Source organism: Oryzias melastigma, linkage group LG16 (assembly GCF_002922805.2).
Source record: "Oryzias melastigma strain HK-1 linkage group LG16, ASM292280v2, whole genome shotgun sequence".
In the NCBI taxonomy this organism is placed as follows: Eukaryota; Metazoa; Chordata; class Actinopteri; order Beloniformes; family Adrianichthyidae; genus Oryzias; species Oryzias melastigma.
Genome location: NC_050527.1, coordinates 28,160,256 through 28,176,374, shown reverse-complemented (window position 1 = coordinate 28,176,374; position 16,119 = coordinate 28,160,256). Strand labels below are relative to the sequence as shown.

Below are 16,119 nucleotides of genomic sequence, written 5' to 3'. Positions count from 1 at the left end.
GAGGGTGAGGAGGAGGAGGAGCAGGATGAGGAGGAGGAGGAGGAGCAGGACACACGCAGGCAGAACATGATCCCATCCATCACTGCAGAGATCCTGCTGAGTCATGCTGCAGGTTTTGGATTTTTTTGGGGGGTTTAAAGATGACTGAACAGATGTTTCCGGCTCCATCGCTGACGGGACGACCCTGAAGGGTCCTCCTGCTCACAACGGTCAGTCAGCCCCCCCCCGTCAGTCACAGACACCAGCAGCAGGTCACCTGGAAGTCCTGAGGGTTCCTCCCGATCTGGTTGACGTTGGGTAAGGAGCCGCCGTAGTACGGACCCTGGTTCCGGGCCAGGCGGAGCTTCTGGGCCTGCAGCTGTGGGACAAACAGAGGTCCAGTTAGTGACGGATCATCAGAGGACAATCACCTGGGGGGGTCGCAGTTACATGAGAACACCTCCAATGGAAGGGGTGTGGTCTTCCAAAAAACTCGTCCCTGATTGGTGACACTAGTTGCTATAGAAACGTGACTCAGACCGACTTAGACCAATCACTGCCGTCTGGCTCCAAACAGGGATGTCGGTGTTGAGAAAAAATGGCGACTGAATTGGCTTGTTTTGACTGGAGCCGGAGGTGAGGCCTTTCCTGTGGGTGATGTCACAGCCACTCTGTCCGGTTCTTTTATACAGCCGCACTGTCCGGTTCTATTATGCAGCTGCTCTGTCCAGTTCTATTATACAGCCGCTCTGTCCGGTTCTATTATACAGCTGCTCTGTCCAGTTCTTTTATACAGCTGCTCTGTCCAGCTCTATTATACAGTCGCTCTGTCCAGTTCTATTATACAGTACAGCATAGCAATCGATTTGGTGATATATATCGCGACGTTTCATTGGTGATATTTGTGTCCATTTAAAATGCTGACAAGACAATAAATGATTGGTTATGATCGACTTCCTGTTGTTTTTCACTTAAATCCTTAACCGCTAGTTAGCACACGCCAAGCCTCTGAGCAGCTCTACACCCAAACTACAAGACCTCACCAGAACCAGCCGCTGCCAAATGTTCAGTCAGCCTCGCCGTTCTGGTTGCTAAGAGTGTTTTTTAGTTTTTATTTGGAATGGGAACCAAACAGAAACTTTGTTCCACGTTACTATCAGTATCTTATAAAAACATTAAAACATCACACTATATACGGTATCCTGAGGTGTCATATACGCATCCTCACCCTCTTTTCAATACACACCCCCATTATACAGTCAGAGCGAGGACCCTTACAGAGCGGAATGAAGCCACGCCCCCTCCCTAACGGAGCAGGCTCGTTTAAACCTTCAGGAGGCAGAAGACGTATGGCGTCTCCTCAGAGTCCTCCAGACGAGTTCTACTGAACATGTCTGAGGAGAAGAGTCAGGACATCCGTCTCGTTCGCCTAAGTAAACAACAACAGAAAAGACTTCCATCTTTTTCAAAGCACTCCTCTAAACCCCCTCAGTGGACACCACCCCGCCACCGCCACACACACTATGATGCTGTCGTCTGATTGGACCTTTCAACTCATTAATTTGATCACTAAACTGAATGTAATTATGGGGGGGGGCTCCAGTGACCAGCAGGGGGTGGAGCAGCTGTCCTGCTCAGAAAGAAGGGAGGTGCTCCGGTGAAACCGGTGCTGAAGGCCCAGAGTTCTGTGAGCCGATGATGCAGCTGCTGGACCTCTGAGAGGTTTTGGTCCAAACGTTCCATTTATCCGGGCCTACACGAGAACCTCAACTAAACCCAGCTCAGAACCACCGAGAGGACCCTTCAGATCCTGCTGGTTCTGATCCATCACAAACGCAGATGTCAGATCTCCTTTGCTGAGTCACTGACCCGGTCCGGTTGTTGTTTGGAGACAGAAGCTGCAGAACAACAACAATGTTTTTACAAGCAGAGAGCTCGGAGCAGAACCTGCTCCTCCAGAGGAGCCAGCTGAGAAGGTTCTGGCATCTGGTCCGGATGCCCCATGGGGAGGTGTTCCGAGTATGTCCCACCAGGTGGAAGTCCCGGGGTAGACTCAGGAACGCCTTGGGGACCCCAGAGGAGCTGGAGGACGTGACCAGGAGAGGGAAGTCTGAGCATCAGACCCACGACCCGGTCCGGATGAGAGGACGAAGATGGGTGGACTTTAGCAGAAATAAGTCCAGAACCGCTGACAGACCGCCTCCACCTCCTGCAGATGAAGAGGGCAGATTTGGACCTGGTTCTTTTACTAACTTCAGTCCGGTGCAGAGATCTTTTCTGCAGTATCATCCAGACGGAGATGCTGTTAACAATAACATGACTCATCAAAATCACCTTTAGATGAGTCAGCATTTCCAATTCTCCACCACTGCAGTCCAGATGTAAACACGAGCCTCTGAAGGACGGTTCTAGATGAAACAGTAAACCCATAGCAGGTTCCGACCCAAAGGCCCCCTGGTTCTGAGGTTCAGCCCTCGTCAGGCTTCAGCCCAGAACCGCAGCTGAGTCCGAACTTCATGACTCGGGTCCCATAGGACCGCAGAGATGGACCCGTCCCCCTCACCTCCAGAGTGAAGAGAACCGGGCTCGGTTCGGCCAGAGCAGTACCTAGCCCAGGCTGAGCGGTCGGAATGGTCCCGCTTCCCGGCGGTGGAGCGGGCAGCCGTCCCCTCTCACTGCCGCCGACCTCGGCCCTGCAACCGGTTCCGATCAGCTCGAACTCCGTCCGCGCTGAACGCGTTAGTCTCGGAATCGGACGGTACGAAGAGGAACTTCCGACCCAGAGAGGGGCGGGCTGGTCCCGGGCTGGTCCCGGGAGTCCGGCGGCGCGTCCCGGCTGACGGCGGAGTCGCGAATTAGAGTAAACAAGCCGAGCTAGCATGGCGGCTAACGCGGCTAGCGCTAATCGGAAACGAGCCGCGGCTCGCGCGCTCCGCTGACACGACAACTGCGACACAGCGCTCGCGCTTCCCGCCGAGCACTTCTTCAGCCCGCCAGGTTCCCGGAAAGCGGGCGAGGCGCCGCGCGCGGCCGAGCGTCGCTGTGCGTGGGAGTCTGCGAGCCTCCGGGAGGCCTCTGCTCCTCCGGCGACTCTCCTCCTGCTGCCTCCGTCTCCCACTCACCCTGGTCGAAGTGATGTCCATCATGACCTCCTGGAAGGCGGCGGTTTCCTCCGCCTGCCGCTGGGTGTGAAGCGCGATCTTCTCGCTAAACTTTCGGGGGTTCGAAGCCCCGGACCCGGGTCCCGAGGCGGGTCCGGGTCCGGGTCCACAGCCGCCTGTACCCGTCGCAGACATCTTCCCCGAGCGGACGGGACGACTTGACGTAGTGGAATGATTTTCAGCGAAGAGAGGCTGCAAACGAAGAGGGCTCACTCTGTGGCATTTTCGAGGATTGAACAGAGAGGACTCTCGACCTCAAAACCCAGAAGTCTGTCAGCATTTTCAGGTTATCGATTCAGTTTCGAGGTTTACATTTGATGCATTAACAAGTCCAGTCTGCAAGAACACGAATCTGGCCTCTTCCTTCAGGCACCGGAGAAATTTGCCAAAAATAAATAAAATGCGGATTTATGTTTAGTAAGGAAGCAGTAAGACTGGAAGTGATGTCAGGATTTTTTACTAATAGCAGACAAGAATAAGTGAATTTTATTAGTGGAGGCACTCATGCACATGTGTAGGAGGTCGATTCTATATAAACCACCTTTTTTCTCCTTTTGCCCTGATGTGCTGGATCAGGTGAGTCCAGTTTCCGATTCACTGAAACCCCCCGATGCCAGTAATAAGCAGCAAGTAGGAGAATGTTCCCTGAATAATAACAAAAATGAGGAGGACCGGGTTGGAGGCCTGTGGGACAGACATCCAGCACAGGAACCGTGAACACCTCGATTAAACCAGCGTAGTGAGTCATCGTATCAGAGACGAGCTTTGCCCGATTGACACTAGCGAGGGAGCTCCCCCTGCCGGTGAGCGGCCGTCAGCGCAGTGGTGGAGCTGTCCTCCTTCCGGCGGTTCTGGGCCTCATTCATAAAAAGTCTGTGCGCGCAGAAAGCGGCTGAAATGTGTAGTAAAGACTAGAACCGGACCTCTAAAACCAGGTCTGGTTTTTACTCCCACTTTCCTTCTGAGATCAGGCGATGAGCGCCGAAATGTGACGACTGTTGCTCCGCAGAGGAGACTGTTTCCATGGAGATGAAGGTTGAGCATCTTGAGTTTCTGATAACCAACAAAGATTCCTGCGGATTTCACGTCTTTGTTTGTGCATTTTTGAGCCTTTAGAAATGACCCTTCAGGAAGATGTTGGATCTCAAAATACAAAAATGTCTAAATTTCAACTGTTAACCATCAAAACCATAGAAGTTGTGTTTGCTCTTTCCACAAGGACTGGATCCTCTTCTGTAAACAGAAATACTGATGGTTACAGCTCAATATGTACACAGATATCCTGAACGTTACATCCTTTTGCTCTAAACTTTCTTGAGATTTTTTTCCGACAGGAAATGAAAGTTTTATTTGGAGACACTGAAACATGAATATTTACAGAGACGCAACAGCAGCAGCTGTTTCCATCTGAGGGTCACTCTCAGGTGACCCCGGGACAGATGAAGCCCCGCCTACAGTCCTCTGCTGCCATCCGGTGGCTGAACTATAACCTGCAGTTCTGCCTTGTAGCTTGAGGGGGCAGCGCTGAGCGCACCAGCCGAAGTTCTGCTGGTTTCCACCAAAGAGGAAGAAATGATGGCGATCCGGCAGGAGAAGATGCTGCATCACCTGACTCACCTGTCCTCAGATGAGGAGAACCCCCAGAACCACCACAGAGGAAGAGTCAGTAACCCGCTGACCTCCTCCTGCGCTCCTGAGCTGCTTCTGTCCAGGAGCTGCAGAACTTTGGCCGGTCTGAGGAGGTCTGCCTCCTCCTGATCTCCTTCCTGTCATCTCATTGGCTGTCGCTTTCTCCCAGCAGCCAATAGGTGGTCATCTTTCCTTTGCCCTTGATGTCAATGTCTCCTCTGAGCTCCAGCTGGAAGGAGTTGAAGTCCATCAGGACGTCCCGGGTGGCAGCAGACACGTGGATCTTCAGAGCTGCACACGCACGCACACGTGCACACACAAACACACACACACACACACACACACATGCACAGATTAACAGTTAGTCTGGGTGGATCAGCTGTTTCTCAGCTTGGAATCTGCTGCAGCTCCCGGCTGTGGTCCGGTTCTGCAGGCACCTTCTCCGCTGGACTCCATCCGGGACGAGGTGTTGACGGTGTCCCCGAACAGACAGTACCGCGGCATCTTCAGACCCACCACGCCCGCACACACGGGCCCTGCAGAGGAGCAGAGGAGGAGCCTGAGGATCCACATCCCTCCACTCCTAAACCGCCAGGTCTGCAGCCGTCAGCTGCGTGGTGCGTTCAGGAGCATCTCCTCACCGCTGTGAATTCCAATCCTCAGCTTGAGCTGCTGCTCCGGTCGATGGCGGATCCTGAAGGTCCGGACGGTGTCGAGGAGGGCCAGCGCCATGCGGGCGATCTCTCTGCCGTGCAGGTTTCCGTTCCTCACCGGCAGCCCTGACACCACCATGTAGGCGTCACCGATGGTCTCCACCTGAAGGTGCCGCACGAGCAGAACGCAGGTGGGCGGGGGCGGAGCTCTGCTGCTACCGTCAGAACTGTACATGAAGAACCAGCACCACCGGAGCCTCACCTTGTAGACGTCAAAGTTGTCAATGACGGCGTCAAAACAGGTGTAGAGGTCGTTGAGCAGAGTCACCACCTGCACAGGGGGGGGGGTACGGCGTGTCAAGGTCTTGGGTCGGTTTTCTTGGTTATCAAACCACTTCTTAGACACAAAACATGTTCAGAAATGTGAATTCCAAACCTTTGTTAAATATGTTGTATCCATCAACACAACGAAATGATACAATCCCAGTAAACACAAACCTACACTGCTGCACGACAGCAGCAGGCGGAGGACTCGGTGCTGCCGCAGACTCACCTCCATCGGCGTGCTCTCTGCAGACAGCGCGGTGAAGCCCACGATGTCGCTGAAGTAGATGGAGACCGAGTCGAAGGCTTCAGCCTGAACCGTTTCTCCTCGCTTCAGCTGCTCGGCCACCGAGCTGCACACACCAACAAACCGCAGTCGGTCAACCGTGAAGAGGCTCTGTGGTACTGCAGTGAGTCTGTAGTACTACAGACTCACTGCAGTACTACAGACTCACTGTGGTACTACAGACTCACTGTGGTACTACAGACTCACTGCAGTACTACAGACTCATTGCGGTACTACAGACTCACTGCAGTACTACAGACTCACTGTGGTACTACAGACTCACTGCAGTACTACAGACTCACTGTAGTACTACAGACTCACTGCAGTACTACAGACTCACTGTAGTACTGCGGTACTACAGACTCACTGCAGTACTGCAGACTCACTGCGGTTCTGCAGACTCACTGTGGTACTGCAGTACTACAGACTCACTGCGGTACTACAGACTCACTGTGGTACTACAGACTCACTGCAGTACTACAGACTCACTGTAGTACTGCGGTACTACAGACTCACTGCAGTACTGCAGTACTACAGACTCACTGCAGTACTGCAGACTCACTGTGGTACTGCAGTACTACAGACTCACTGTGGTACTGCAGACTCACTGTGGTACTACAGACTCACTGTAGTACTACAGACTCACTGTGGTACTACAGACTCACTGCGGTACTACAGACTCACTGCAGTACTACAGACTCACTGCGGTACTACAGACTCACTGTAGTACTACAGACTCACTGCAGTACTGCAGACTCACTGCAGTACTGCAGACTCACTGCAGTACTGCAGACTCACTGTGGTACTGCAGACTCACTGTGGTACTGCAGTACTACAGACTCACTGTAGTACTACAGACTCATTGCAGTACTACAGACTCACTGTGGTACTACAGACTCACTGTAGTACTACAGACTCACTGCAGTACTACAGACTCACTGTAGTACTGCAGTACTACAGACTCACTGTGGTACTGCAGTACTACAGACTCACTGTGGTACTGCAGACTCACTGTAGTACTACAGACTCATTGCAGTACTACAGACTCACTGTGGTACTACAGACTCACTGTAGTACTACAGACTCACTGCAGTACTACAGACTCACTGTAGTACTACAGACTCACTGTAGTACTACAGACTCACTGTAGTACTGCAGACTCACTGTAGTACTGCAGTACTACAGACTCATTGCAGTACTACAGACTCACTGTAGTACTACAGACTCACTGTAGTACTACAGATTCACTGTAGTACTGCAGACTCACTGTAGTACTGCAGTACTACAGACTCTCTGCAGTACTACAGACTCACTGTGGTACTGTAGTACTACAGACTCACTGCAGTACTACAGACTCACTGCAGTACTACAGACTCACTGTGGTAGTATCTGGTACAGCAAGGCTTCAGCCTTGCGTTTCTCCTCGTGGTACGCTTGAGTCCGCTCCTCCACCAGTTCCTCCAAGTTGTTGGCGTACTGCTCCATGCGGGACAGGAGGTTATCCAGGATGTTGGTCCTCGACTCCCTGAGCGCACAAACACACAAACGTCAGAATTCGCTGGATTTTTGACATTATAAGAATCTCTTAAAGACCTTAATTTAGTCAAAAATATAAAGATGAATTCTGGTTGTGCTCACTGGTGTATTTGAGGAGCTCTGTGAAATGTTTGTTTGGCGTTTATTGTGAATAACATGCTGGAGATGTTTAACATGTTAGCATAGTGGCAGCAATGTTTGTTGTAGCAGCATTTGGATAGAGATCCATAAGGCCATAAATATTTGAGACTAAAATAAAACATTTTGAAAAAAATATTGGTGTTTGGCCAAAAAAAGTAAAACTTTTTGCTATTCTAAAATAAACTGAATTTTTCTACTTCAAATGTTGTGGTTTTTAGGTTTCAAAATTCAAAATTTATATTTCAAATCTTTTTTTCACTTTTTAACTATTTTTTTCGTTTTCGAATCTGAAAATTTCAGGTTCAAAACTTTTACCCCTGAAGGACCAATCAAAACCATTGAGGGTGGCAACTTCCGTCCCGGTGCGTTCACTGACTCTGACAACTGTGAGAATTACGGTCAGGAAATGTCTGTTATTCTGTACTATCATAGTCTAATGTTGTCAGTTGATGGGTGTAAAAATCAGAGTTTTATCACGTCCAAAACGCCATCTTGTATTGTTACATACAGGGGTAGAAAACCTCCTAATGGATAAAATGGTCTCATTAATGCTACAGAACTCTTTGTTAAATACATGGTGCCGGTGGGCCAGCGGTACGCCTGGCACCAGAAACATTCTGCATCAGGCGCTTATTGGACCGATCCTCCAGCCACCACCAGACTGGGATGAGGAGGACCTGAGGAGGACCTGAGGAGGACCTGAGGAGAACCCGAGGAGGACCCGAGGAAGACCCGAGGAGGACCTGAGGACGACCTGAGGATGACCTGAGGATGACCTGAGGACGGACCTGAGGAGGACCTGTGGACGACCCGAGGACGACCCGAGGACGGACCTGAGGAGGACCCGAGGACGACCTCAGGAGGACCTGGGGATGACCCGGGGACGACCCATGGACGACCTGAGGAGGACCTGTGGATGACCCGGGGACGACCCGAGGAGGACCTGAGGACCTGTGGACGACCCGAGGACGACCCGAGGAGGACCCGAGGAGGACCTGAGGATGACCTGAGGACGGACCTGAGGAGGACCTGTGGACGACCCGAGGACGACCCGAGGACGGACCTTAAGAAGGAGCAGAGGACGACCTGAGGAGGACCTGGGGATGACCCAGGGACGACCCGGGGACGACCCATGGACGACCTGAGGAGGACCTGTGGATGACCCGGGGACGACCCAAGGAGGACCTGAGGAGGACCTGTGGATGACCCGAGGACGACCCGAAGAGGACCCGAGGAGGACCTGAGGAGGACCCGAGAACGGACCCGAGAAGGACTTGTGGACGACCCGAGGACGGACCTGAGGAGGACCTGTGGATGACCCGGGGACGACCCAAGGAGGACCTGAGGAGGACCTGTGGACGACCCGAGGACGACCCGAGGAGGACCCGAGGAGGACCCGAGGACGACCTGAGGACGGACCTGAGGAGGACCTGTGGACGACCCGAGGACGGACCTGAAGAAGGAGCAGAGGACGACCTGAGGAGGACCTGTGGATGACCCGGGGACGACCCAAGGAGGACCTGAGGAGGACCTGTGGATGACCCGAGGACGACCCGAAGAGGACCCGAGGAGGACCTGAGGAGGACCCGAGAACGGACCCGAGAAGGACTTGTGGACGACCCGAGGACGGACCTGAGGAGGACCTGTGGATGACCCGGGGACGACCCAAGGAGGACCTGAGGAGGACCTGTGGACGACCCGAGGACGACCCGAGGAGGACCCGAGGAGGACCCGAGGATGACCTGAGGACGGACCTGAGGAGGACCTGTGGACGACCCGAGGACGACCCGAGGACGGACCTTAAGAAGGAGCAGAGGACGACCTGAGGAGGACCTGGGGATGACCCAGGGACGACCCGGGGACGACCCATGGACGACCTGAGGAGGACCTGTGGATGACCCGGGGACGACCCAAGGAGGACCTGAGGAGGACCTGTGGACGACCCGAGGACGACCCGAGGAGGACCCGAGGAGGACCCGAGGACGGACCTGAGGAGGACCCGAGGACGACCTGAGGAGGACCTGTGGACGACCCGAGGACGGACCTTAAGAAGGAGCAGAGGACGACCTGAGGAGGACCTGTGGACGACCCGAGGACGGACCTGAGGAGGACCTGTGGACGACCCGAGGACGGACCTGAGGAGGACCTCGACAGAATCGATCACCCTCATGTCTCCCTTCTCTTCCTGGATGTGGAGCGGCTGCGGGACCTCCTGCTCCTGCGGAGGTGCTGGCTCTTCCCATTAAATCAGAGCTCCCAAACCTCCGAGCAGCAAACCGCCCCCCCCTTGGCCGCACGGCGAATCCGCTCCCCGCTGCCTGTCACACATGTAATCCTGCACGGATGATGCTGGTTTATATTTTGTAAAGAGTTACACAAACATCTAGATTTTCTCCATTTTTCTCTCTTACTCAGGGGGTGTCTGGATGACAGCCGCTTCAGGTGTTTCTGTGACTGCCCAGCGAACGTTTTAATGTGGGCCCCAGGTGGGTTTGTCCGCGGGTTCCATGGTGGCCCCACCTGTGTTTGCCCACAGTGGCCTGAGTGGGGACTCAGTGGTCTGAGTCCCTACGCTAACCGGCTGCCCAGTGGACAGCGTAGCGAGTTAGCGAGCTCCACTGCCCAGCAAGCCAGACTACTGAGTCCACACTCAAGCCAGTGTGGGCAAACACAGGTGGGGCCACCATGGAACCGGCGGACTGGGGTGACCCACCGCAGAGCCATTTTATCCAAGCATAAGGATGTTTTCTATGCCTGTATGTAACACTACAAGATGGCGCTTTGAACGGGCTAGAGCTTCGTTTTAGATGTGTGGCTTTTACGTGACAAACTCTGATTTTTACACCCGTCTTTACACAGTACAGACTAAACAGACATTTTCTGAACCCAATTATAACAGTTCTCAGAGTCAGTGAACGCACCACGACTGAAGTTACCACCCTCAACGATTTTGATTATTCCCTTGGGTTGGCCCCGCCCCAAAGCACCACAACGGGGCCAAAAATTTTGAAATTGAAAAAATAGAATTGAAAGTGAAAAACCAGTTTTCAAATTTAAATTTTAAGTTTTAAAACTGAAGCTGAAAATATCCATATTTTTTTTAATAGCAAAAAGTTTTAGACATGTTTTTTTTTTTTGGTCAATATTTCTTTCAAAATGTTTTATTTGGGTTTCAAATAAAACATGGCTAACATGGCTAATGTGGCTAGCGTGGCTAATGTGGCTAACGTGGCTAGCGTGACTAACGTGGCGAACATGGCTAGCGTGGCTAATGTGGCTAACATGGCTAACATGGCTAACATGGCTTATGTGGCTAACGTGGCTAACATGGCTAACGTGGCTAGCGTGACTAACGAGGCGAACATGGTTAGCGTGGCTAATGTGGCTAACATGGCTAACGTGGCTAACGTGGCTAGCGTGACTAACGAGGCGAACATGGCTAGCGTGGCTAATGTGGCTAACGTGGCTAACATGGCTAATGTGGCTAACGTGGCTAATGTGGCTAACATGGCTAACGTGGCTAACGTGGCTAGCGTGACTAACGAGGCGAACATGGCTAGCGTGGCTAATGTGGCTAACATGGCTAACATGGCTAACATGGCTAACGTGGCTAGCGTGGCTAGCGTGGCTAACGTGGCTAACGTGGCTAACGTGACTAACGAGGCGAACATGGCTAGCGTGGCTAATGTGGCAAACTGTTCCATCATGTAGCATGATACAAAGTCGTCGTAGAGATACTGTAAACACATAATTATCTCGGACTCGTATTTGCTGACGACGTGTTTTATAATCCGGTCCGTCTCATAGAGCAGAACCTACGGAGTGTTCTTGGTTGGGTAAACGACTTATAAAAGTTGACAGAATGTCACTGTGGCTACAGCTCAGGGGTTAAAGGGTCAAAGGGCGTTTAGGGGCGGTTTCAGTGTCGCTCGACTCCTCCACCGTGAGTGTAACGGCTCTGCAGAGGAAGAGCTTTGAGAAGACCAACGTTTGGTTAGACCGTGTCTGACCTGTCTCTACGTCTAACACGCTGATGCCAGTCTAAACCAGAGCGCTCTAATCTCCCGGTTTCCCTGAACGCCCCGTCGCCTCATTCCGAGCGTTTGGCTGCCGTCCTCGCTGCGAGAGGTCCATCAGAACAGAGGGGGGAGGAGCTTCCCCTCCTGATCATCAGACCTCCACGTGGACGTGAGCGCTGCAGAGAGCGCTCCGATAGGCTTAGGAAGGGGGCGGGGTCTCTCCATCTCTTACTTGTTGTGTTTCCGCAGCAGCAGGCGGATGTGGTTGAAGTCGGGCCGCTCCGTCGGCTCCTCGGCCCAGCAGCGCTGCATCAGCTGACCCAGCTCAGGGCTGTGGCTCTGCGGGTCGATGCTGGGCCTCAAACAGGGCCAGTCGCCCAGGATGACCCGGTCCACGATCTCTGCAGACGCATTCGAGGCTCAGGCTCGGACAAGTCCACCATCACAACAACTGCACCAACCGGCTTTCACCTTTGGGGCTGAGCGGGTCTCCGTCCAGGTAAAAGGCGCCGCGCCGCAGTGCCACCTCCTGGAGTATGATGCTGAAGCTGTAGACGTCTCCCTTCTGGGTTCCTTGGGGCGGAGGATTCTCCATGCGGAGGAGTTCTGGAGCCATCCACAGCTTCTCTGCAGGTCAAACCAGAAAGCGGTCAGGCTCCGCCAGCAGGATCCAGCAATGGGACGTCCTGTGGAGCCTCACGGGCGTAGAAGGAGTGAGTGTCGCTGCCCACGTCGCTCTCCTGCCGGAAGCTGGACAGCCCGTAGTCTGTGATCTTCAGGACGAAGCGGTTGTCCACCACACAGTTGGAGGACTTGAGCTTCCCGTGAGAGAAGATGACACTGTTGTGGAGAAACACCATGCCCTGCAGGAACACAGTGGGTCAGAACCGAGCCAGACCCAGAGCAGCCCACTCAGGTGACACAGGCGTACCTTCACGATGTCGTTGATGAGGGAGTACTTGAACATCCACTCCAGAGTGATGCTGTCGTTCTCCAGGATGTCCTGAGGACGACCAGGAGAGGGCGCTGGAACACTGTCTCACTCACAGGTGAGCATACAGGTGAGCTTACCTGCAGACTCCCGCGGGGGCAGTACTCTGTGATGATGCAGATGTTGGGCGGGTCAACACACGCTCCAATGAAGCGGGTCAGGTGTTCGTTCTGGACGTCTCGCATCTGAGCAAAATCAAACGTTAAAGTCAGGACTTTCTCCAGGATTTCTCCAGAACTGAGACACCAGGTGAGCGTCCACAGCAGCAGGACACTCACGTGTTTGAGCTCGAACAGAACCTTCCTGTTCAGCTCGATGCGCTTCTTGTTGGTGTATTTGATGGCCACGATGTTCCCCTGGAAGACAGACACCGAACTCAGACGTCAGCGCTGGAAGACCGAGCGCTCCCGGTGGTTCCAGGTTCCCAGCACTGCTCTCCGAGCGTGAAGATCCAAACCTGCTGGCTTTTGAGCAGCCTACAACTCTCAGCTTCAGTTGACCCTCAGGTCAGGTGACCCCTGAGCTTCATCACTTCCGGTCCTCCCGGTCGAGAACCGGAGAAACTGCCTCACCTTGTAGTATCCGGTCTTTGCAAAGACCTGCAGGTTTCCGTTTGCCGTCATCAGCGAGCCGTAGTTCGAACCTCTCTGTGGAGAAACAGCTTCAGGTGAGGATGAGGAGCAGCCCCCACGGTCACGGCGTGTGCACGCACTGACCAGCGACAGAGTGATCCGGCTGCCGCTCCGCAGAACCTTGTCCAGGTTGCTCATCTGGATGTCTTCCCAGGAAATCCTCCAGAGCTGAGCCACCAGCTCTTTCTCCAGCTTCATCTTCCTGCAGACGGCCAGACCAGGACACGAACACAGGGAGGTCAGAACCGGACCTCCTGAAGACCTGTTTCTGTGACTGCTCAGAACCAAATACAGGGTCCAAAGCAGAACCAGCCAAGAACCAAGATCTGCTTAAAAACACCTTCTGTCTGAAGGTGAAAGTGAGATGAAGCAGAACATCTGAAACACAGGGTTTCATGGTCAGTCTGGACCTGGACCTGGACCTGGACTAAACCAGATCAAAGAAATCTGGATCTGCATGAGATGGACCAGGAATGGAGAAGCAGGATGAGGCTCCAGCATCACGTGAGATGTGAAATAGGGCTGCCACGAATGACTGATCAGCGACTGACCCCTCCCTCTGCCCTCGGATTGGTCGACTGATCGTATCACGCCTAAACTGGATGGAAAACACGTGGTGAACATCATTAGCCTTGAACTAACTCAACGTTAAGACAGTAGTTTATTTATTAAAGCTTTCATGAATCCTGCAGCCTCTTTCTTCATTCGTTTCTAGACTTTATTCAAATGAGGAACTAAAGTTTTGTTCTCTCAGACTCAAATAGAACTAAAGTCCATTTATGATGCTGAACGCTCACAACTGTATTCATCTTCTCTACATCTGACTACAGAATTCCAGATGCTCTCGCTGGTAGCAGGAAAGTGATCATTTCTCCATGTCTGCAGAAAGACTTGATCTCCGTAAAGAGCAGATGTTCCTTCAGCAGAGACATTTCACTCTGACGGGGTCGAGGCTGCAGGGATGCACAGAAACATTTAGTTAGCTTAGCTTAGCTAGACGATGATCCGTCTTCAGCGGTTGGAATACTCAACGTGCTTCCTCTTCAGGTGTTCATGCATCACCGTCATGCTGCCATGGAAGAAGAGTTCTGTCTTGGAGAGATTTTGGTGGACACTTCAGTCTTTTATTTTTATATTTCCACTTTCAAGCTCCATGTTGTTATGGAACCAGATCCGACCTAGATCTTCCTGTGACCGGATTAGGATGCATGTCAGAGCCAATGGCAGATGCAGCATTAGAAAGTCCACACCGCAGTTTGAGATAAACAAACCGTTCAGCGAATGTTAAATTACTCTCTGAGGGTTTTAATAGCCAATTTGTCGATTAGTCACGACTGTTTTGATAGTCACGACTAATTGAGTAATCGTGGCAGCTCTAGAGTAAAACATGAATGTAGATGTTCAGAGAGTTCTGCTCTGTACTGCGTGCATGTGGTGGTGGGGGGGACAGAACCATGACACAACCAACACGGACCTGGGTCAGTACAAACACATCTACGGGATGAAGGCTTTAGTGGCTCCAGATCTACACACCTGAACTTCCTCACTCAGGTGTCTTTCTGGAGCCCTTAAAGTCTGTGACCTTCAGGAGAGCCCCCCCCACACCACCCCTCTGGTCGTTTTGCCAGCTCTCACCTGCAGATGAAGATGGCGATGGTCAGGGTCATGGTGAAGATGAAGAAGAGCGTGATGGAGACCATCTGGTGGATGGTGATCGTCTCTGATAGGAACACAGAGTTTTAGGTTTGGGGGGGCAGAGCAGACTGAAAGGTCAGCATGAGAGCGCCCCCTGCAGGGACGGGAGGAACTCCCCTCCTCACAGCTGCTGAAACCACAGTCCTAACCAAGATGAAAAGCCTGAGAGGCGTGGCTTCACCTGAGAGGCGTGACTTTCCCTGAGAGGCGTGGCTTTCCCTGAGAGACGTGACTTTCCCTGAGAGGCGTGGCTTCCCCTAAGGGGCGTGGCTTTCCCTGAGAGGCGTGGCTTCCCTTGAGAGATGTGACTTTCCCTGAGAGGCGTGGCTTTCCCCTGAGAGGCGTGGCTTTCCCTGAGAGGCGTGACTTTCCCTGAGAGGCGTGGCTTTTCCCTGAGAGGCGTGGCTTCCCTTGAGAGGTGTGACTTTCCCTGAGAGGCGTGGCTTTCCCCTGAGAGGCGTGGCTTTCCCCTGAGCGGAGTGAATTTCCCTGAGAGGCGTGGCTTTCCCCTGAGAGGCGTGGCTTTCCCCTGAGCGGAGTGAATTTCCCTGAGAGGCGTGGCTTTTCTCTGAGAGGTGTGGCTTTCCCTGAGAGGTGTGGCTTTCCCTGAGAGGTGTGACTTTCCCTGAGAGGCGTGGCTTCCCCTAAGGGGCGTGGATTTCCCTGAGAGGCGGGGCTTTCCCTGAGAGGCGTGGCTTCCCTTGAGAGGTGTGACTTTCTCTGAGAGGCGTGGTTTCCCTGAGAGGCGTGGCTTCACCTGAGAGGCGTGGCTTCCCCTGAGCAGATCTGCAGGACTTCCACAGATCCCAGAAACAATAACGCACTTCCATGAACAGCCACTAGGAGGACGTCGGTTTTTTCAGGTTCATGTTGGGATGAAGCTGAAGCTGGCTGAAGGTCGTAACTGCTCCTCACATTACATCTATGTGACCCCCCCACCCCATAGAGCAGACCTAGCAGAGCGCTTTGTCAGACACTGACTTGTCAGGCAGGCGGGGTTGTCATTCTTGAAGCCACACTTGGGAATATCGAGAGGACAAGCTCCGCCCAACCAGCGCACGGATGTTCCAGGA

General features: G+C 53.0%; 3 protein-coding genes across 4 annotated transcripts in view; 1 reads left to right on the top strand and 2 right to left on the bottom strand.

Annotated features, from left to right (window-relative positions):
• The window catches only part of LOC112136591 (CREB-regulated transcription coactivator 2), a 15,150-nt gene extending 11,841 nt beyond the window's left edge, over positions 1-3,309 (bottom strand). Inside the window, exons 1-2 of one of the 2 annotated variants that reach the window (XM_024258388.1) lie at positions 3,102-3,309; positions 257-358 (exon numbers count right to left, since the gene is read on the bottom strand). In XM_024258388.1, the coding sequence (XP_024114156.1) occupies positions 257-358; positions 3,102-3,275 (276 nt within the window). In that variant the 5' untranslated portion in view covers positions 3,276-3,309. The remainder of the gene's footprint in view (positions 1-256; positions 359-3,101) is intronic. The other variant, XM_024258387.2, reaches the window with a different exon arrangement.
• Positions 1-16,119, top strand: part of sostdc1a (sclerostin domain containing 1a) — a 441,057-nt gene that overhangs the window by 256,903 nt on the left and 168,035 nt on the right. The window lies entirely within an intron of this gene.
• Positions 4,472-16,119, bottom strand: part of LOC112136586 (atrial natriuretic peptide receptor 1) — a gene marked incomplete in the record, with an annotated part of 32,398 nt that continues 20,750 nt past the window's right edge. Inside the window, 16 exon segments of the mRNA XM_024258371.2 lie at positions 4,472-5,060; positions 5,207-5,305; positions 5,411-5,585; positions 5,685-5,819; positions 5,976-6,099; positions 7,411-7,557; positions 11,961-12,129; positions 12,200-12,355; positions 12,429-12,591; positions 12,660-12,731; positions 12,800-12,904; positions 12,998-13,075; positions 13,292-13,366; positions 13,436-13,553; positions 14,987-15,071; positions 16,028-16,119. Coding sequence (XP_024114139.1) covers positions 4,915-5,060; positions 5,207-5,305; positions 5,411-5,585; positions 5,685-5,819; positions 5,976-6,099; positions 7,411-7,557; positions 11,961-12,129; positions 12,200-12,355; positions 12,429-12,591; positions 12,660-12,731; positions 12,800-12,904; positions 12,998-13,075; positions 13,292-13,366; positions 13,436-13,553; positions 14,987-15,071; positions 16,028-16,119 — 1,939 coding nt within the window.